This window comes from Lonchura striata, chromosome 8 (genome assembly GCF_050655825.1).
Source record: "Lonchura striata isolate lonStrDom1 chromosome 8, ASM5065582v1, whole genome shotgun sequence".
Classification (NCBI taxonomy): domain Eukaryota; kingdom Metazoa; phylum Chordata; class Aves; order Passeriformes; family Estrildidae; genus Lonchura; species Lonchura striata.
In genome coordinates this window covers 14,211,102-14,234,361 of record NC_140710.1, presented here as the reverse complement: position 1 = coordinate 14,234,361, position 23,260 = coordinate 14,211,102, and the positions used below count along the sequence as shown (strand labels likewise).

At 35.1% G+C, this 23,260-nt stretch overlaps 1 protein-coding gene across 5 annotated transcripts in view; it reads left to right on the top strand.

Moving 5' to 3' along the window:
* TTLL7 (tubulin tyrosine ligase like 7) overlaps positions 1-23,260 on the top strand; it is a 63,626-nt gene that overhangs the window by 18,195 nt on the left and 22,171 nt on the right. For 3 of the 5 annotated variants that reach the window (XR_002465157.4, XM_021527003.4, XM_085585773.1), the window contains exons 2-14: positions 1,166-1,341; positions 1,495-1,626; positions 2,537-2,658; positions 3,356-3,423; positions 8,418-8,576; positions 10,055-10,271; positions 12,617-12,781; positions 13,585-13,743; positions 18,457-18,551; positions 19,191-19,338; positions 19,421-19,494; positions 21,311-21,446; positions 22,255-22,341. Coding sequence is in view for 4 of the 5 variants with exons in the window: in XM_021527003.4 (XP_021382678.3) it covers positions 1,317-1,341; positions 1,495-1,626; positions 2,537-2,658; positions 3,356-3,423; positions 8,418-8,576; positions 10,055-10,271; positions 12,617-12,781; positions 13,585-13,743; positions 18,457-18,551; positions 19,191-19,338; positions 19,421-19,494; positions 21,311-21,446; positions 22,255-22,341 (1,587 nt within the window). In the remaining variant the exon portion in view is untranslated. Of the gene's footprint in view, positions 1-1,165; positions 1,342-1,494; positions 1,627-2,536; positions 2,659-2,799; positions 2,994-3,355; positions 3,424-8,417; positions 8,577-10,054; positions 10,272-12,616; positions 12,782-13,584; positions 13,744-18,456; positions 18,552-19,190; positions 19,339-19,420; positions 19,495-21,310; positions 21,447-22,254; positions 22,342-23,260 lie in introns of those variants that run through there. The other 2 variants (XM_021527066.4, XM_085585774.1) reach the window with 2 other exon arrangements.

Genomic DNA, 23,260 nt, shown 5'->3' with positions numbered 1-23,260 from the left:
TTAAGGCACCTCTTGTCCAGTCTTATGACCACATATATTTTGCATCATAAGTCACGACTGAATTTGACTTTGCTGTAATTTTCTGCTGTTTATAGAAGAAATCCCTTGTGCTCTCTATAAGCTATTTTAAATAAGTCTTGCAATCAGCAAAAGCATCAATATAAACTGATTTAAAGCTAGTGTGAGAAACTTTAGCTACACATATAAATGCAGAAAAGAAATCAAAGCTTGTAAAGATCAGTAACATATTATATATGTTTTGAAACTTGTAGATTTGTTGGAGTCAGCCTGCCAAAGACAGCATTTATTTCCTTACAGTCTTTGGTATAATAGTGCTGCATGCTCAAAGTCATGTAGCAGTGTGTTTAGAAGTGATGTGTTCCCAAGGTTTTTTCCCTAATATTTTAACCCATTGTTCTTATGTGCTTTAAGCTGGACCTAAAAAACTTTATATATGTGGTTTTTCATGTAGTGCTGTATTCATGAGGGAAAAAAAGAAAAAAGGAAGTTTTTTGTGACTGTAGATGTAAAAAAATAGCATTTTGTGCAAATAAATATTCACTTTAAAAACTGAAAATTTAAATGTTTGTCAACTCAAAATGTCTTCAAATTGAATCTGTTGTGTCATGAAGTAGTCATGAAATTGCAGCCATGTTACCACATGGTTATTGGACAATTGCTTTACAAAACATTGGAAAGTGAAAAAGAGGAAACAGGTTATTACTGTGATTTCAGTTATTTCCCATTTGGTACTGAAAACCTATCACACAGTGTGTCTGCTTTAATTCTTTATTTAAAATATGTTTTAAGATATAAAACTCTAAATTCATTAAACTTTATAGAGATAGAAAGTGACATGATTGATTGAATTCAGTGTTACCTATTTTCATGTCCAAAATTTCCCATACCCAAATGAAAATCAGAAAAAGAGGTAATATAATTTCATTTTGAAAATTATCACTGCAAAATTGTTTTTTCCAGAAAGAAAATCATTGAACTACAATAAAAAAATTATGTATTTACAATAGCTTGATCCATCTTCTAAAATAAGCAATTCTTTATATATGCAATTAAAAGTGTTTTCATATTTAGTTACCTGCTAATTAATTTTTTTTTTTTCAGCATTTGTCTATGACAAAGTCTCTCTTACATTTTTTTAACACAGGTATCTAACCATTCCAGAACTAATATTTTCTACAACCAGAGACTGAAATGGCATGACTGGAGTTTTAAGTAATTTGGCTTTGGCAGTTTCACCGTTTACTGCGAAGTTGGAGCAGGATTTGAACTCTATTTCTGCACTATCCTAGGTTATAATGCCATCCTTTCCTAATGAGGGAGGTATGCTAATCTTGGATTTTTAATATACTCTATGAATTATTCAGTATGTTTGTACCTATAAATTGTTATAGAGTACTGTTTATATTTTTAGTTAATTTGTATATGTTATTTGAGATATAAAAATGTTGATAGTTACAACATTATTTTTCAAAGATAACCATGGAACTACTCCTCTGACTTTGAGTTCGGAACTACCCTATCAGAGCACAATTAAAAGAAAAGTCAGAAAGAAGAAGAAGAATGGAGTCATCACTGCCAATATTGCTGGCACAAAATATGAAATTGGTAGGAAGCTGCATATTTTGCTTTCATGCTAATAATGTTTGATGTGAGTTACTGATTAACGGACTGAAGTAATGGACTCAGCATCAGGCTGACAGTGAGACATTTCTGAAAGTTTCTTTTGTAAGAAACCTGGGGTTTTCTTGTAACATTTAATTCATAGCATTGGATATTGTGCATCTCTTAATCCCCATTTGTTACTCATATTGATTCCCACTTGTTACCTTGAAACATAAAAACTTAAGTGATCAAGAAGGCTGTGGAAGAACCTTCTAAATACGTGTTATAGATGTGTTTGGAATTTTACTTAAAACCTTGAAAGAGGATCAGTGTAAATTCAATTTTAAATACTCTAATTATTATACAGAGGCTTCTCAGTAAAATCCATTAATGTCTTGTATTTTCATGTTCAGTGCTAAAATATTTTTTTCCTAGAATCAGTTATGCATGGCATGTAATCAGTCTTTTTTTTTTTTTTTAATTAAAATAATGCATGCATTTGCTTTTACAGCACTGTACCTTCCCTAAGGAGGCATTTTTGTCCCTATCTGCAGTGACACTTATAGTCATCACTGTTTTAAAATTAACTTATGGCATAATGAAGATTAACTCTAATTGCTGTACAAGAGGATTTTTGCTGGCTGATTGGGGAATACCTTGAAGCTCTCTGTAGTTCCCTTCAAGTGGTTGTGCTGATTCCTGCCTCACTATAAGGTGCTGTAACATTGTAATGGCAGGTTTGCAATAGACTGATGGAAATATTGCAAGATAAATAGCGTGCAATGCTAACATTGTTCTCAGACAAAGGGTTCTATATTGGAAGTGTTTAAAATCTTAGTTGATTTTTAAAATGTTGAAAATTAATCTATTTTAGAGATTCAAAATAGCCCCTAAGAGTGTGATTTCTCCATAGTGCGTGTAGTAATACAAGAGATGGGATTTGTGAAAACGCGTGATGAGGATGAAACAGCAAATCTGATCTGGAGTGATTGTGCTGTGCAGCAGGAGAAGATTGCTGAGCTGCGGAACTATCAGGTGCACTGGCAGTTAAGATTTTTGACATGTTTCCATAAACTGCTTTACTCTGAAATGTTCAGTAATTGTCAGGAACTGCTCAGTTCCATTTGTGTGGAGGGGAATAAAACCCCACACAAACCACAACCAAACAGGCTGCATTAAGGCTGTACCACTGCATAGCTTAAAATCTTATTCTCTTTTTCTAGAGTTGTTTGTTCTTACCACTTGGAATCTGATGTATAAATATATGGGGCTGTTCTTTCATGCTTTTTTCTGCCAGTTGGGTGTTGTGAATGATCAATTTAAAGAAGATACAAAACATCATTTATAAGTTTCTCATAAGCTTTGAAGCAGTAAGTTAAGAATCAGAGCTCTCTCTCCAAAGTCCTGTGAATAAATATTTTGGTTTTTTTACCATTATCTTGTGTTTGTGTTCTTTGTTTCTAGATAGCTTTGTGAATAAAAGTATGATAGTCTTGTGTATGAAATTAAATCAATAGGCACTTATATGGATGGAAGAAAATACAGCTTGCAGCATCTTTAGCATTGTTAAGAATAGGTAGTATGGTGTAAGATATTATCTTAAATAATTTAGATGTAACAGTACTTGTGTTTGCCTGAGCATGCAGTTGAATGTTTTAAATTATTGTAATTAGGTATGCCAGAAAAGCTAAAAAGTTTCAATTAATTTTCTTTTTTTTATCTACTTCCTCAGAGAATTAACCATTTTCCAGGAATGGGAGAGATATGCAGAAAGGATTTCCTGGCAAGAAACATGACTAAGTAATATTTCTTTTAATATTAAGAAGTTTTCCAGTGGTGGTATTTAATGCAGTAATATACAGAACTATTGCTTTTGAGGCTTGTTTATTTCTACTAAAAAACTAGGAGAGGACCAAGAATAATTTTCAAAGTTCTTTAATAACTTTATATTTGGTCCTGGATCTGTAGTATTGGAGTGGGCTACTTGATTTCTTCAATTGATTTCAGTGGAGTATTATGTGGGTTCACTTCTCTGTCTAAACACTGCAGAATGGAGGCGAGTCTTGAATTATTGTACAATAAGCCTAATACATAACACACCCACGTATGTATCCCATAATAGTAGAACAGAATAAAAGAACTGTATGTGACTGGATAGGGCATCTGGACTAGTCTGTGCAGTGTGCTCAAGGATAGCCCTGCTTCATCTGGAACACTGGACCAGAGGACCCACTGAAGTCCCTTCTAACTTGACCAATTCTGTGATAGTACTTGTTTAAGATAGTTAATGACTATGTTTTTGTGTATATCAAATTTTAAAAATATGAAGCATCTTACTGTTTATATAAGAAATTAGTCAATGAGGCTCATTTGTCTAATTACAAATTCTCCTCACTCTAGTGGAATAACTGGGTTTTGAGGAGTTATCCTAGCTGAGAATCTGTGAGTAATACCTATAAGAAAACAATACTAATGATCTGATAGCCTAGTAAGGAAAGGTTTGAGGGTAAATATATGTCAATATTTTATTCTAATCTAAATTAGTTTGTAGAGCAATTATTAATAGAGCTAATCTTTTGGCCCTCGACCTGACTTACACAACTTAACTGCTAACAGAACAGAAATTGTTTTTATATGAATGTAATTAATGTGATATCTTTTCCCTTTCTCTCTCTTTCAATTTCTTTCTCTTTGCTTTTCTGTTCTGTAACTGGAACACATAAAATATAGAATGTATGCAACTATTATGATGCAAAATTGTGTGCATTGCTGGGGTGTCTCCATGTCCTACGTGTGGACTAGAGCTCCCCTGTGTCAGTGGTGCTGCACCAGCACTTTTCACTGCCCCTCTCAGACTGAAAGTAAAAACAGATAGCACATGGAGGCAAACAGCTATTTGGAGAGGTCTTGAAACAGTCCATCATCTTGGTACACAGTGTATTGCTGCAATTCTGTGATCTTTAAAAAAAATATGGGAAATGGACAAAAGGCTCTTGTTATCATGCACTCATTCTTTCAAATACAGTCTGATGATACTTCTCTCGGCCTACTGAATTCTGAGTTCAAAATGGAGTTTAAAGTTACTCAGTGCTGAGATTGCACATACAGTTAAGATGGGAATAATTTCTCTTACACTTTAACTCTGGGTGGAACATCTATGTTGTGACTTCACTTAGTAGATATAGCAGGGCTTAATCAATTGGTTTTTTTTTCTCAAACTGGCCTTCACAATTCAATACTTAGTATTCATACTTTATAAAAATCAAAATTATATGCCTTGAGATTGCTGGTGAGATCGTAAGTCAGTTCTGATACATGGTTGCGCAGGCTTTTTCCTGTAGAATCATGATTTTGAACAGGCTTTTGTTCTGTCTTAAAATTTGGATGTGTAGAAACACTAATTCTCTTGTCTTGTTTACTGCAGCATGCCATCTTTTCTATTCCCATTACTGACTCTACTGTTTACCATCATTGAGAGATAATGAAACTATATTGAAAATTGATAGAGAGTAGACTTCTCTTTCACTTCCGTGTTTGTTGTTTTACTGATTTCATCCTTACACCCTTATGCAAGTTGTTGGGAATAAAGTGAAAGAACAAATCTACCTTACTTTGAGAGGAAAATGCTATTCAGGAGATAAGGCACTTCAAGAGTTCTTTTTTCAGGTAATATCCAGGCACTCTGGATCATAGGACCATGTGGTTTTCACATGCAGAAAGGTGGAACAGTGTAATACGTAACATGTGTAATATGAAAGAAAACAACTCAGCAAAGAAAGTATAGGAACACAGAATAATGGAACAGATGGAAAGAGGAATGTAATTGAGGAAAAAAAAGGCAGGTATAAACATAATTTTCAAGGATAACAATAAGAACACAGAAAAAGAAATAATAAAAGAAGTGCCATTGTAGGGCCAACTAGATCTTAAGAGATGGTTGTGAAGGGTCTCTTAGATGAAACTTCTCGTGTGAAGGATCAGTGTGGTTACAAAATTAATTCAGTAAATGGGAGAGAAGGTGCACAGGATGAGTGGCAAGGGGCACAGATCCATCTATGCAATATTGTTTTTTCCAGCATCTTTGTTGATTATATTTAAAAGGTTAATGAACTGGTAATGGGCCAAGAATCATTCTCATCCATACATAGCCACTAACTTTTCATATCTGAAAAGTCAGAGGATTTTGAAATTTAGGCAGTGGAATCTGTCTTTTTAGACTGAAGGTTGTGCCTGTAGTGAGCTATGTTTTGTTCAACACCATAGATTCTTTTGAACAGAAAGCACTTTGAAATCAAGAGCACAGTCTGACCACATTTGTGAGCTAAAATAGTACTCAGAAGAACAATGATTTGCTGTTTATTTCTCAGACCTCCTGATAAGGACATCAAAAGCTAAAGGATAGAACAGCACAGTGAAAAAGTGGTTACTCATAGTAGTGGACAGCCCATGTGCTGAAAAATAGGGCAATTGTAATGGAATAGGCCTTCATTTCACAGGCTACTTAATGATGTTCCTAAGCCTTTTCTGAATAGGGCCTTGCAGGGAAGGAACAGAGCTGAATTCTTTTTTTGAAAGTTTTAGTGAGCCCCAGAACCTATAAACAATGCTGAAGTATTCCACTTCATAATATTAAGTGTTTGTATGCATTAAACAGATAAGGCATATAGAACTGTTATACTTTCAGTCACAAAATAATATCAATATATCAGGAATAGCTTGAAGCTATATTCAATGAGTAGGGAATGTGTATATTGAAACCCTTGAGTAAGTTAAATTACAGGTCTCTAGCACGTAACAGTATGCATATGATAAATAATCTGGAGAGGGATTTAAACTAACACAGAAATTGCTTTTTGCCTAAAAATAGGATAATTTCTGCCTAGATAAGGTACTCAGTTGGCAAAGTAATAACATTCATAAAGACAGAGCAGATGGAGAGTAGTTTAACAATACAAATGAATCAGAAATTCAAATATCTACTTCTGTTTTCAAAAAGTTTTCCTGAATATTTAGTGGCTTTCGTTGAACTAGATTTGTAAGAATAATAGTTACAATGAAGCTGCAGAAGCACTGAACCTCATGCTGTACTGCTGTAGCTATTGTGGTTTCTGCAGTGCCTGTTGGGTTGCTGGCCACACTGTTTGGTGACAGTGTATCCATTATACCAGTAGGGCTTGGCTACCGTCCTAGTCCTACACATGTGGCTGAAAAAAAGCTCTGTTTTTTCCATTAGTATTTTAGCCACTTAAAGGAAAAGTATCTGCCCAAGAGTATTATGTAAGCTCATGGTAGAAATGAAAAATGGAAATTATATTGCTTTTTTAATATATTAGTTATGCTGATGCTATTAGTTTTCAATACAAAAGGAGATCTATACGTAAATCTGTATTTAATTAAAAAGTATTAAACTTCACAATAGTGACATTAAAAAAAAAAAAATCAAAGTTGGGGAACTTCCTGTATCACTTAATTTTTTTTAAGCTTCCAGTTTCTTTCTGTTGGTCTGTGGGTATTTCTATTTTAGATATGTCCACTCTATGCTACAGAGTAGTTGTGAGTTACCTGAACTAATTTCGTATGAGTTTCTGTATGAAGGAAGTTTCAGGTACTCTTGAATACATGAAATGAGCTAGATGCACCAGTATGGAACTCAGCAAAGACTAAATTTATCCTGTTGGGACCTATGATGCCACTGTGCATCACCGAGTTCCCATTGCTCCTATTTCTTGGCTGCTAACCAGCGTTAAAGGAAGTCATGTGTGCCTCAGCCATACTGACAGCATGCTGTGGGTGTGACTTCCTGACTGCCACATACACAGCTCTGGGTGATGGAAACTTCTGCTGCCTGGATTCTTTACCATTCTTCTTTCATTTTCTTCACAAACGACAGAGGTATAGAATGAGATACACTCCTACCTCAGCTGCCACAGCTATTAAAGCAGGGAGAACAGGACCTTGCTGCATCCTTTCCCAGAGTCAGAGTTTGATTCCCTATTTTTATTTTAGTTCTTCTGTTCTGCCCCTTCACCCTACTCTATCCTTGCTTGATTTTGTTTTGAATGTCTTTGTTTTCTTTTGATAAAATTAGGGGCTCTTGGAATCTTAACCCAAATATACTGGGATCAATGACAAATCAAAGCTTGTGTGATTTGTCCTGTATAGGAAAAGAATGAGTTGCTTGGCTTGTGACAAAGTCTATTTACTACAATTCCTTATTTTCAAAATTCTTTCAAAAGGAACAAAAAACTCTTCCTTAGTTACTTCCAATTGCTTTTTAATTTTAAATTCAATCTTATTTGCACACAAGAAGAAACTTTAAATATCCCAACACCTCTTTTTTGTGTCTGTTGATCCTCATAGCTCCCCAGACATCTACCAATATGAAAATTAAAATACTTCCCAAATACTACCACCCCCACACAAAAAAAATCCATTGTTTGTTATAAGTTCAATATTTCTGAGAGTAGAAATTACATTGAGTCATCTGAATAAATAGCCAAAAATTATAACAGGAGTGAGATGGATGTCAAGAAACAAGATGGATACCAGTAATATAATAAGCACATAAGCAAAAATGCTCAAGATAGTCTGCTTTTGAATATAACACATCCATACTCATATGAATATATAATAGAGCTCTAACTATTCTTAAAGAAAAGCAAAAGTTTGCTTTCATATTACAGAATTTTGCTGAAAAAGCTTCCTTCTCAAATTGTCATGAGTACTTTTTAATCTTGAGGATTGAAACATCAAAGTAGTTAAAAGATTTTAACTCAATTACCCTTTTTGTGCAGAATGATCAAGAGCCAGCCTCAGGAGTACAGTTTCATTCCTCGAACATGGATCTTTCCTTCAGAATACACACAGTTTCAGAACTATGTAAAAGAATTGAAGAAGAAACGTAGACAGAAAACCTTCATAGTCAAACCAGCTAATGGTGCAATGGGACATGGGTGAGTTTTGATTTAACTTCAGTCTTCTTACCTGTTAAAGGTGAAATCCAGTGCTACTTACAACATTAACAGTAGCTGTGTATTAATAAGAAGATTGTATTTGGAGTTATGTGAAAGTCAGTGTATTGGGTGAAGGCTTCACAAGCCTTAAATAAACTCAATTATTATAAACACAGTTATTTTATTGTGAATTTTTCTTCTCTGCTTAGATTTATAGGGTGAGATTGTATTGGGCATAAATGGCAGGGTCTTGGTGGCTGGAGGCTGCAGGGATGTGTGTGGGAGGTCCTGATCTTTCACAGTTTAAAACCAGTTCAAACATCCCATTGAGTTCCCAAAATGCAGCCAGTCTGAGGAGAAACGTGTTTGAGAGCAGCAGCCACAAGGTTTAAGAGAGGCAGAGGAGATGCTGTTGGGGATGTGGCTGGATGTGCACTCTTGGAAGCAGGGCACACCCCTGAAGAGACTGCAACCTGCAGTTGAGTTGAAGAAGTTTTATTTGTGACAGGGCTGCACAGTAAAAATCTAATGACATAAATATTGAAATTGTATTTTAAGTTTTTTTTTTTAGATATTTTTGTTTTAGCTTTTATTGCTTTTAATATCAATTTGAATTATACTATATAGTAAAGCTGTTAGTTTTTCAGCATATGTCAGAATTACTAGAAAAGTAAAGCTCCTAATCTTCTCAATTTCTTCATTTTTCAGTCCTCTTGATAAGGGCTAAGATAAGCTAAAGGGAAAGGTACCAGCATAGTTCAGAGAAATTTCTGCAAAATACTTCACTCTATTAGGAGTATTCAGTACCAAACCTCTGAAATGTATAACAAATAATAGAGAATAAGATTAAGGTAGTATTAAGGTTCTGGGAATTTTAATAATTGTATACTGAAAATACTAGCTTCTGCAGTTATTTAAAATCTGTGTGGTTAGAGATTAGAAGTTCACAGTTCATATATAAACCTTTTTTCATTCTGGTGCAAAGGAACTGGAAATACAGAAATACTGAGCTTAATCTATGCCATCCTCAGTCACACAGATCAGTGTCCTGCTTTGCAAACTTCATCACCTAAGGTTAGCACTGAAAGTTCTTTGCAGCCTGTGCCTTGAGCAGAAGTTGTGACAAAGACTGGAAGTCTATTTTTAGAGCTGCATGAGGAATAATCACAGAAGCTGGAGACTGGTCGTTCTGCCAAACAATTTCTAAGTGTAGAGCAAACCCATTATTACAAATTGTTGAATCAAAGCAAGCAGAAAGTTACTTTGAAATGGCTTGTTGCCTTTTTTCATCTAGTGAATCACAATTAAGGACAGGAAACCAAAAGCCTTGTAAGGAATTGGAACTTTTTCTGTGCCCTAAAAATCAGATATTTCTCTTTTTCTAGGTAGAATTTAGCCTCACTACTTGGCTGGGTGACCACGATAATTTATTTCAAACAGTAATGTCCAAGTTTTAAAATAACTCTTGTTTTTACCAGGATCTCTTTAATAAGAAATGGAGAAAAGTTACAAGCTCAGGATCACTTAATTGTTCAGGAATATCTTGAAAAACCATTTCTTATGGAAGGCTACAAGTTTGATTTACGTGTGTATATTCTTGTAACCTCCTGTGATCCATTAAAAATATTTCTATATCATGATGGACTGGTGAGAATGGGCACGGAAAAGTATCACCCCCCCAGTGACTCAAATTTGGTAAGTTGGAGTTCATTCCAATTTATTGCTTATGCTGTAGACTTTAACCTATGTAGTGTTTGCAGGTGGTAAAATTAAATAAACTAGGACCTGAGTTAATCTGGATAGACTTCTGCATTGTCATTGAAGAGAACAAATTTTGTGTGAAAGATACTTAACGCATGGTTTTCTATTAAAATCACAAGTATAGCTGCATTATTGCTCATATATAAAATTTTATATGACTTTGCATGTATGCATGCTAAAGAGTTTAAATATATTATAGAGGAAAGCAAAAGATAACAATCCAAAAAGTAAAATCAAATCACTGCAAGAACAGGCACATTGTTTTCATGTTCATCTGAGACTGAGGCTGGGCTGGCAGGGGCTAATAAGGTTTATCTCTTGCTAGATCATTGCTTAGCATCCATGAAGTTTGGAGCCTTTGCTGAGGCTCCTGCCATTGTGTTGGGAACATAGGCAGGAAGGAGAGAACTGAAGGGCCCAGTGCTCACTGCAGTCCCTGAAGATGAGGGAATCTCCTGATGCTGCTGCTGTTTGTCAGTGACTGCTTCAGCAGGGACAGGAGTATGTACTTGGCAGCTTTAGGGTGAACTAGTAGGGCTGCCTATAAACACAGAGAAAACCAAGAAATGGTAAGGGTCATGCCAAAGATTTTGCACAATTTCCTCCTCTTGTTCCACTTTATAACATGTTGCCCTGTGTAAACCTCTTGGCTCAGACTAAAATGCAGATGTCTAAGAAAGAAGTAGATTTGCAGCATTGGAAGGTATGAGTAGATTAGATTTGTTACGCCTCACTCTGTACTCCATTGCTTTTAGAGCAGCTCCCATGTGATTATATAACAGAAAACACCATAGAGCTTTTTTGCCTATGTCAAACTTATAATTTTGACCATCTCTTGGTGTGCCTTTGAAAAACGCAGGTATAATTTGAGGCCCAGTACAAATGCTATATTTGGAAGTATTCCAGTACTATATTTGGAATAGTTTGCTTCTAATATTTGTGTATTGCTGTTAATCTCGGCATTAGCAGCACAGAAATATGCTCTGAGAGGATAAGCAGAACAGGCAGTTGTTTCTGTGTTCTCAGAACTGCTCATGCTAGAGGTTGTCGATTGTGTGAAATAACCTGCTTGTGACTAATGACATTGTTCTTTGGATGACATATTTCCACATTGGCATTATTTCAAATAACTTTTGACTATCAGTTCAGATGCCCAAACACTTTTTTTTTTTGGGAATTTTAAAACATGATTACTTTTGTCTGAAATAATTTGAATTTCATAGAATGATGACTCAAAACCAGTAGATTTCAGAATGATTCTTAAAGGAGTAATGAAGCCATGGGAGAAATTAATTGCCAGTGTTACTACAATAAACTGTTAACTTGTTTGCAATTAAATGGATTGTTTTTGATAATTTCATGTCGTTTTTTAAAGATAAGAAAGTGGAGTAAGAGAAATGGCAGCATAAGGCTTGAGTTATCTATTAAAGATGAATTGGAACAGAAGGCTTATGGTCACCTTAGAATATCATCTACTGTCATGTATGTAATCAAACATGACAGAGAACTGTCACTGTGATGAGGACAGACATCACCATAGTGTAAGTGTAAAGGTGAATTAATCTCTGGGAGATAATGTAAATATACAGATCATGGTTTATAAATTGGCCTTGGTAGAGGAAGGCTTTCTTTAAATTCAACTGATAACATGAGTCTATTGCTGGTGACATTTTGCTCCATAAAGGAACTGTAGCACTCAGTCATTTATGCAACGTATGTTTTGAAATTTACCTCCCTCTGATGTATGGCTACCAGCCAGTTAAAAATGAGCAATTTTGGCAGATATCAGCATGGCAGATGAGTTTATATGTAAAAGATATTTTAAAGTATCACTATCATGAGAACACTTCTCATAAATAAGCTACAGTGAAAACTGAAATGTGGGATTGTCTATGAAGCAGATGCCAGAGTGTCTTCTAGCGCTTTTAAAGTAGCACTTCAAAATACTGACTTTATTGTTTGCTTCTTGTGGGATGTAATAATTCTCTAAGTTATGATAAGTGCTCTTTACTTTTTTAGGTTGTTGTTTATATAGAGACCTGTAAAAATGGCAGATATAGTATCTAACCAGATGAGGAGTGGTGGATCAGTTTACTGCAACTGGCTTAAGAAGAAATGCAGAATCAGAAACACTAAATCTGCATGTAGTGTATTTGCAAATATGAGCTGTTTGATTATGTCTTTATTGATTGAATGTCATTTTTCTTTACATTATTTTGAATTTACTATTTTAGAATTGTTTTTAAAGTTTTTAAAATGACTTTTCTTCCTTTTTTTAGAGTCAATTGTATATGCATCTGACTAACTACTCTGTCAATAAACATAATGAACACTTTGAACGGGATGAAACGGAAGACAAAGGAAGCAAGCGCTCCATAAAATGGTTTACTGAGTTTCTAGAAACAAATAATCTTGATGTCTCCAAATTCTGGAGTGATATTTCAGTAAGATAGACTAAAGCACTTTATTTTATTTTGTGTATTTTTAGAAAATTAATTGCTTCTGCCATCTGCTTTACTGCAATTCAGAATGATTTTTGAAACTTTATTAACCCAAATTCTCATAAATGGATGTCACATTATTGTTATAATAAACTATTATTATGTTATTTAAAAGACTAAATTCATACTCTGATTACAAATTAAATGTTAGCATTTTTCTGAGGATCAAAAGTCCTCTTCCCAACAGTTATTCACGTAAGTAATACGATACAAAGGAATTATGCCATTTAAATTCTTAGAGACTTTATTTTAGTATATAAGGTGAATTTTATGTGTAATATTTACAACATTGTATTTGGTGTTGCATCTATCTTTGTACTTAATCAAGCACCATTGAAGTAGTTGTGTTACAGGTGTCTTTAGATGAGGAATAGACTTAAGTTTGTTAGAGCTTAAAGCTGTTTGCATGATTCTGAGAACACATCAAAAATTATACTGCAAAATGTAACGGATGAAGATTGGCTATACTATACTATGTTACCAATTTGCTTTTATTATTTAACTTATTTAAGTCTCAAAGTTTGTATGTATCATGAAAGTATAACAATAGTCTAGAACTATATAAAGTTATATATGGTGCTACATAGGAATAGTTTATTTACTATAGACTATTTATTTGGTATTTTAAATCTTTTTTCTAGTAGATATGTATATGAAATTTAAAATATTAAAGCAGGAAACACTGCAGTTCAGTATGTGCTGGTATTTTCTCTCCTGATGAATTTTTCTGAACCAAATCCCTGCAGGAGCTGGTGGTGAAGACTCTGATAGTTGCAGAGCCGCATGTTCTTCACGCTTACCGTATGTGCAGGCCAGGGCAAGCACCAGGAAGTGACAGTGTCTGCTTTGAAGTCCTGGGATTTGATATTCTGCTGGACAGAAAACTAAAACCATGGCTCTTAGAGGTAAACCTCTTCATACAGATGTGAAGTAGATTTTTAGGCATAAAGTTAACTAAGCTCCAGCTGAATCTGTATCTATGTAAGAAAACTTGCAAAAAACGTCTGTGGTCTGTTGAGTATATAAATGGTGAATTTCTGCTGCATCCATACAGAAGTGCAGTGATCACCTCGTAGTGATTTTTGATACTGAAAAAAGGATAGTTGTTTTCCTAGACCGATGTTGCATTTCAGATGTTTTTGAAAGTTTTAATGGGAAATGTAATGTTAATGTAGTTTTTATTTTAGCTGGAGGATCTTGATTATAGCAAGTGGGTGCTGTGTAGATTTCCTTCATGAGTAATGTAATATGTATAAGGCTCTGTTAATTTTTCTGAATGTGTGCCCTTAATCTTCTCCTTTTTGTGGATATGTGTTCCTTTCCTCTCCTGTGCTTTTTAAAAGCACAGCTGTAAACAGAGAAAACTAATTTGATATACGTGAAATTCTGCAAACAATTGGTATGATGGGATTGGAAGAAACATTTCTTCTCTGATATGTTTGTTAGTGGTACAGTTAAATTAAGTGGTGCTCACACACATTTTCAACCAGAAATGTTTGAACTTTGTCTGTTGTGTCTCTTATATTGCCCTATTAATAAGATATAGATGAGATTCACTTGCCTTTTTTCAGATTGTCTTATTTCATTCTGTTAACTGGCTGGGGGGCTGTGCAGCTTGGGGAAAGAAGCAAAATGTATTCAAAATCTCTCTATTGACAGCAAGTCATGAATATGATTTGGCAATTGGTGAATAAAATGTACACAGTTAACTTACTGAATTATAACCTAATTTGCAGGCCATTAATACTGTCAACAGTTGTTTTGTCGCGCTTATTTCTTTCAGGGATTCATTATAATTTTAATTAGAAAAATAAAATTCCTCCACTGTTGCCATGCAGACATAGCATATTTGGTGGCTTTGATGTTCTTCCAACAGCAGCACATGACATGAATTTAGTCTGTACTACATCAACATCTTCTGTTTTTGTCCAGTGAAGCTTGCTGTCCCTTTGATTTAGCACTGCACTTACAGATTATCATCTGTAGGTTGCCTGTAGCTTGCATATAACTGTGTCTAGTCCTTTAAGTGCAGACTGAAGGGTCTGTGTTACATTTCATTCAGCCTTGTAGCAAATGCTGACAGAGGAATTCTGTGAGAGGTGGTGACTCAGCCGGCATAGGGAGTCCATTCTGAAGGACACCTCTCTGTCTGCTCTGATGTTTCCATAAGGTATGGAGATTTGGGGGGATTTGAGACCCACTTACAGGTCTCAGAGGAAAATAATATTATCCCAAACTCCTTGTTTATGAGGGAGTAAGGCAGTAAATTCTCCTCTGGTATTTTGAGTTGCTGGAGAATACTTCAGGAACTGGCATTGTGTACCTAGTTATTACTTTTTTTAAAAGCAAAAGTCCAAGTATTTCCTTTTCTGCTTTTGGTAATACATGTATCCTTCAACTTGTTTTGCCAGACATTTACCAAAACTAACAGAAATTTCAAACTTTGAAACTTACTAACTTTGCATACTCATTTACTATTTTTACCTTGCTTGTTTGTGCTTCTTCGCAGCACTTCCAACAGTGTGTAGATGTATACACAATTTATGTATGCTGTATGTAGTGTAGTAAAGGTCAAATTTGCAGTGTATATACATAGACTATACATAATATATATAGTCTGTATATATATGTATGCACATACATAGATAATTCTTTTTTTTCTAAAATGCTTCTGCTACTTCCACAGATTTCCACTCTTATCTCTTTCCACCATTTCCCTCTTGCCAAAACCCCTTAGGGGAGTGAATCATTCTTTCTAACACTGGTAACAAGTTCTAATCACAAGGCCCTGAATGTTCCCAGTATTACGGGAAAATTGCCAAAATAGGATTAGGATGATTAGTTTCATATTTCCATGCCTCATGTAGCTTTTCTGTTATAAAGATAGCTTAACAAACTATTAAAAGAAATAAATTGTGCAACGTATTATAATGTCTCTGCTTTCCTGAGCTGACTTTTGTTTATATTGCCTTGATGCATTGTAGCTTCCCTGCTCCTTGGTGCTACTGAACTTCCGGAACCTTCTACCATAGTGAGGGTTGTGGGAAAGGCAGGATTGCCATCTTGTGGCACCAAGTGTTTCTGGCAAGGATCCGTGCAGCCTCCATTCTTTCTGAGTAGCAACAATGACCTAGACCTCCCTTTGATTCCCAGGAAATCCAGTTTTACTTTTTGACTAAAATTTCCAAATTAGTTTATGTGAAAGAAGATCATACGGTTGAAGTTCTTGGATGGACTCCAGCCATGTTCACCCTTTTTATATTCATTTAGGATCACAAAGTTGTGATCATTAGAGAAAAAAGATAACATGCATTTTAATAACTTCCTCAAGTGTAGGGTACCTAAAGTCCTTTGTGATTTATGTGGGCAAGGCAAAAGACACCTTATATTCACATTCAGAATTTATTATTTAGTGTCACTGAGCTAGCAAAACCTGTTCAAAACTTTGTTATCAATGCAGGTGAAATGAATGTGAACATCTTAAACCAATCAATTATTGCTAATTCCTATTAATGAAGTAGTTAAAGTTCACATACACAAACTTTCTGGCATCTGCTTATTTCTCCTGTGTTATGCTTGCCCTGATTGTACCCCTGGAGGTCCAAAGGCCACCATGGGATAGGAGAAGTCTACTTGAAAAAGAGATGGGTAGGTGGTTATACCAATTTTTCAGTGTCTTATGTTCTTCACCAGGAAGAGCACACTCTGGATGGTGAAGTTTTCTTCATCTTTGATCTTAATTTCACTTTGGGTTATTTTTCTTTGTTTACTGCCACAATCTACTTACTGACCATTTACTGGCTAGCAATTCCAAATTGTCTCTTAAGTTTTACTACAAGTTTTTTGTATCTCCTGGAATCATGCCATGTGCTTTCTTTGTTACCTCTAGGCCCAGTATTATCTAGTTTACAAGATTGCATTCCTGTAGTGAAGACAATTTGGCCACTGGCATCAGTGTCTAGATTTTCAAGGCCTTTGCAATCATAATTTGCTTGTACTTTTGGGGGGTCCCTCATACAATCCTGTTTTTGACAACAATCTTCAAGATGTGTCTTGCTGATAAAATTACCGATGTTTTATTAACACAACTTAGTTGTGCATGTCCTGGTTCTCGGGCCACTGAGCTCTAAATAACCATCTCCCAGCTGGCAGATGCACAGACAATGGTTTGGTAAGATGTTATTGTGAATAGCTATTGTGGCATATCACTAGCACGTTATCAAGATTACAATGCCACAGTTGTACAGATTAGTCAGCAACTGTATTTATTGTCTTCCTTGTGATATGATAGTAGATGAACAGGTCAGTCTAAAGAGGTTGGTCAATTAAATATTTATATGAAAGTCTTCCAAAAAAAAATAATATGTATAAATCTTTTCACTATTTCTGCTGAATTTTCAAGTTTTTTCTTTCAACATCAGATCTCACTGCTCACATTGCCAGTCTGTCTGGAAAAGCAGCGAAGGAGCTAATTCCCAAAGCTGAAAGGTACCTGTCAGTTATGAGCATAAGTGATGGGGCAGCTGGGACTCAGCAACAGGACACTGGGTGGCACAGCAGCCACGATAGTTCTGTCCCACAACTGTAGAAGCTCTAATATATTTAGAGTGCTAAAACAAAATAATCTGCTTTTGCCCTCTGCTTTGGACATGCAAACTGTCTCCCACTTCTGATTTGTGTGGGGCACAAGGTATTAGTTTTCACTTCTGAGGCTCTTTTTTATCTGTCCCTTCTGTGATCAGCACTGCTCATTCACTATCAAGGTGAGATTCCTGACTGTGATTAGCACCCATTACTCAAGTATAAATTTTTATACCAGCCTGGAAAAAGTCCCTAGAATAAATCATTATTCCTCCTCAAATCTTCCTGAAAACTGAGGCTCTGCAGGGAGTCCAAAACTTGTCAGGGTTATAGGATGTTAAGTGTATGATTTAGTCTCACTATGAGATTCCCAGTTGCATTCTCCTTGTTTCTCTGTATTTATAGTACAGTTTTTAATCTCTAATCTTGTAAGCTTGTGAGTTTTTTTGTTGCGGAGGCTGTTAATTATCTTATGTTTTCACACTATGTACTGATTTAATGACTTAGATCTCGTATGTGTTGCTGTCAAGTGTATCTGAAAAGTTATTTAAATATACTTAAAAAGACCTTGGATTAGAGCCTCTTTCTGTCCTTGTATAGTTGTTACTTTTTAGAGTAGTATTTAAAGTTATTTTCAGACTTGGAACTAGAAAAGAGTTTGACTCTTTCTGTGCTGGACCACCATAGCATGGCACATCATCTGTTATGATGTGTTTAACAGTACTTTATGTGGTAGATTTTCTGGTGGCAGCAACCAAGAGTAGATTAGACTGGATGCACAGGGGCAGAACTTGAATGGTGTTCACTGTAAATGTCTGAATGACCTGGGGACCAAAAGGGTACATTTCCCAGCTCCCAATATCTGTGATACTCAGTACTCTATTTAAAAAACATACAAATGGAAAAGAACCTCTCAACACGTATTTCCTTAATCTCTGCTGTATTTGAAAGAGCCATTTCTACAAAGCCTGTTACAATAGGTGTGTTCCCAGTGAACCTGAACATTCCTGAGTCTTCTGTGTCTCATTTCTTTTCAGATTAATCGTGCCCCAAGCTTTGGAACGGATCAAAAAATAGACTATGATGTAAAAAGAGGTGTTCTGCTAAATGCATTAAAGCTTCTCAACATACGGTACCTTGTCATCTTTTCTTCATTTTCTTCAGTCCATCTCTATTTCTGTTGCTTTGATTTCTTTTTTTTTTTAATTTGAATTGAACTTAGAGGATATGAAAAACCTTTTTTCCACCTTAATATTTTCAAAATGTAAATGTTTCCCTTGCTGTCAATTTTGCTGTAGAAATTAACCAAAATTTAATTTTTCTTTGTGCATATGTACTTGCAAAAAATGAAGTGTAATAGTTTATTTTTAAAAAATTTTCAAACACATCTTGAATTTGGCATATGTGTGCAGTCATGGGTATGTGGCCATAAAGGAAATTTGGTTAAGCGATAGTGTCTCATTCAGTCAAAAGCCATACCTTCTAGAGGAAAGCTTTGTAGCTGAGATATGTTGAAAAATATCTACACCTCAGGAAACAGATACAACCATGTTTGTACATTAAATTACAGCACAGAGTAAATACAGTATACCTTAAAGTGTTAAAATTTTGTGGCCATGAATCTTAATATTAAAAAAATCTTTATGTTTCAATTCTAATTTTATATGATAAACACGACTGACTGGAAAATACAGATTATTTACTTGATATGAAAGTGCATCTCATTTTGGCTGCATTGAATTGACATTTCTTAATATCATCTGTGTTTCAGGACAAGCGATAAAAGGAAAAATTTAGCCCAACAGAAGGCTGAGGCTCAAAAAAGACTGTATGGTCAGGGGCCAGTGAAAAAACTGTTGCCAGGTTCCTCAGAATGGGAGAAGCAGCGCCACACACTGGAAAGGAGAAAACAGGAACTGGTAGGAAGGGAAAAAAATGCCGTTTCTTGCTCATGGTTTGTACTCTCTTTTGTTTTAATTGTCTTACTTTCTTGATTTGTAGAAGGAAAGACTTGCACAAGTACGTAAACAGATTTCCAAAGAGGAGCATGAAAATAGACACATGGGGAACTACAGGTGAATGTTTTTGACTGTATTAGTAGGAAATACTCAGTGTATTCTTTAGGAACAGTGGAAACAAGTATTTGTGGTAGATGATAATTTTCTGCCAAAAATGTGTAGGCACTTATAGAAAATATACACATGTACATCAGGTATTGTTTTTCAGATGGTTCTTTTCTTGATTCCAGTGCACTTAGGGATTTATATGGCATCAGTCACCCTATTGTTTATGCAAGACATATGCTTCAAAGACATGATAGTTCACATTCAGTGTACCAAGAATCATCATTGTTGTTATGGACCTGTTCTCTAATCACATATAATCATTCTTATCTTGGTAGCAGGGGGTGCAGTATGATATATCCCTGTAAAAATATATTTGAATTGTATCTCTGAGGCTTGCCAAAATTATGGGTGCTTCCATAATTTTGAGTAGAGTGACATTTGAAATACTTAACTTTTATTTTGGCATTTGAATTTTGGATCTTGGTCACCTGAAATGTAAGTACTTTCAGATTCCTTAGTAAAACATGATCAAAAGAGAGCTTTACATTATCAGTTACAACAGGCATTGACGAAAAATTTTGTTTTGTGATATTTTTGTTACTATTTCATGTTGTTTGCTTCATTGAGAAGTGAAAGCATGGCCTAGGAATATTTGGTGAAAGGGAGCGGAGTATGGATAGCAAAAGATGATGGGAATATTTGCCCACTCTTTATAACATTCATCCAGAATGTGAGAATATCTGAGATCACATATTTTATTGTGAACTAGTCAGAATGCCTTTATTGATGTTCTTTATTGCTTTTTTTTGAGCATATGTTCTAGATTTCCCAGTAAAATTCTCATTTAAACAGATAGATGTTTCTGTGAAATTCGCATTTTTGATGACCTAACATTTTGCTTACAAAGGGTCTTTCTTCTTAACTTTTAATTACATATTTTCTTGATGTGTGGAGTTGAACTAGTAAGTAAGAAAAGCTCACAAATACACAGAAGTCACATAATGTCATGCACTGTATAAATGGTGTCCATGCCTTTCACATTTAGTCTTCCCTCTTAGCCATATTTCTGGCTGTGTATTGGGTATTCATGACAGATGGATTGAAGTTGTTTTCTTCAAAGCCCATTGTTGCTTGATGAACATGAATAAATCAACTAGTCCTGCTTCTGATGTTGTCATAATCTCCTTACCTGTGATTTTAGAGAATAATGGCATAGCTGCTCTAATGGAAAATCAGTCACCGTTTATATTCGTGTACCAGTTTGTTTTTCTTTCTTATAGCACCTATTTCTTCCTGTTAATTTTTTGGAGGACTTAGCATTCAAGTGCAGTGCATACTCAATCTTTAATTCATATCCTGCCTATGGGATCAAAGCTGTTCAGATTTTTACTCTTTTGTGTCCTTTGATTGCTAATACAAATTGTTTTGTCTCCTTTTATTACTAATACAAATTATCTTGTGGCTTTGAATTTGACATACAATATTTTGTTAATATTTCATGAATCATTTACACCTGTATGCCTCACTTACACCCACTGAAATTTCTGAGCACTGCAAAACTGGGTTTTGGTATACCTCTGGAATGATCCACATGGTATTTCTTTTGACTGGCTAATTGCTGGTTTAAACATGAATGTTTTCATTGAATTAGAAGTAGATTTAGAGAGCAATGATCAGAGTATATATGTTTTATGATTTGATTTTATGTAGCTATTATAGATGGGATATGTATATGTTAGAAAAGAGACTTTGTATTAGTGACATTACTTTTGTGTGATGAATATCTCAGCTTCTATCTTAAACTGTTCTTTTTTTCCTTTTTTAGGCGAATTTACCCTCCTGATGATAAGACATTACTTGAAAAGTATGAGAGTTTGTTAGCCACTGCTTTCCAGACATTTCTTGCTGGAAGAGCAGCTTCACTTCAGCGGGAAATGAATAACCCCTTAAAAAGAATGAAGGTACTTAAGTACACTGAGTACTGGCTTTAGGAGTTACTTTGAATTCATGACCTCATGGATAAGTTTCACTATAATCATGTATGATGGCTAATAAATAGCATTTGATAACGTTCCGTGATCTTATTATTATTCTTTGTGCAGCTTGTGGGCCAGATCCTTGAATCTGGATGAACTGCAGTGGACCCAGGGTGGAGACAGGCTAGATGGCTTTAAGCTACTTTACCATATCCCTGATCCTCAGCCTTACCCCTGGCCAAACCAGAGGTTGGCAGAAACTGCTTTTGAGCTGGTAATTGCCTCCTTCTTCCTCCAGTAATGTTCCCAGCCTATTCATCCACTTGTATGGACTGGAACAAGAGGTAGCCTAAAACCAGCTCCACTAGTTTAAGGATTTAAGGCATCCAAAAATTTTACCTGATTTGCCTATTTATTTAGTCAGAGACAGTAGGAAGACAGCTATATTAATAACCAGCTAACATGATATAATTTGAAATCTGAGAAATAATTTTGCATCTTTCTAGTTGTTATCATCCAGCAGTTTTACAGGAATGTTTGTTCAATCTTTTCTTCAGACTTTTTTTTAATATACGTTAAGACTTGATTTCAACCCTCAATTTCATGTTGCTTGCCAGGAGAGATGCATGCATGAGAAGAAATATTTCTGTTTCCTCCTGTGGAGGAATTCCTAGTCCTGTTTCAGGAATTAGTAATCAGAGTAATTTCAAATTTCTGCCACTTTCTGCTTGAATTTTTGAAGGACAGGGTATATCCTGCTTTGAATTAATAGTAATGAAATTCCCATTTCTAGGAGGAGGACATTTTGGATCTTCTGGAGCAGTGTGAAATAGATGATGAAAAGCTAACAGGAAAATGCACCAGGCAGCGAGGACCTAAGGTATTTGACTTCTAGATACCAATTTTTTATTTCACTCTACAGACAGGTTTTCTGAGAATTTTAAGAGGGGAATTTAGTTAGTTGATCCTGCTGAAAGTTTTCTTCCCCAGACTGCCATTAACCTTTTTTTATTTTTTTAATAAAGTATGAATTGAGGTATGATTACCATTTGTCCAACTAAGTCCCATTAAATTTTTAAGGGGATATGCAATCCTTCTTTCCCTCCCTAAGCCATTTGGAGGAATTGCCATGCATGGCAACATATGTTGTACAAGAGATTGATTTCAGTGTGTGAAAGGATTTTTATATCAATAGTGGATCTCAAAAGAATGCTTTCATCTCTAATTGATTAGTGCCAAAACCATGGGATAAAAGGCACTATGAAAAGTCAAAGAATTATAATTTTGATATATCTGTAGCTTGCTCCCTTGCTAAGAGGGTTGTACAGTATATCTTGGAACCCATTTTGTATCTAAAATCTGCTTTTAATGTGAATGTATATTATTTTTAGCTTAATGCTTTCTGCTTGTGTGAATAGTTCATTTGAGTCTTTGCCTTAAATAAACTGCATATCTCTAAGCCAGTAAAGATAAATAGTTTGGACTTGACTAGAGTAAGTATGTTTTTTTATATCCTGTAAACATTTTAGGTCAAGTCTGCTTAGAAGAGCCAACATCTCTGTTCTGAGCTTTGATGGATTTGTTTATGGATGCATGTAAATTTTTTACAACATTTTATGTTTCTGATGACATGGTGTACAAATATGTGGATATTTGTACAAAATGAATGCTGGCAATTGTTCTGAGCTTGAAGAGGTACTTTAAATATGTGCAAGAATCCAAAGTACTACATCTTATTACAGGCATGCATTCTGGAAAGAGGATCTACATGCCCAATCTGGTATTAAGATAGATTTGCA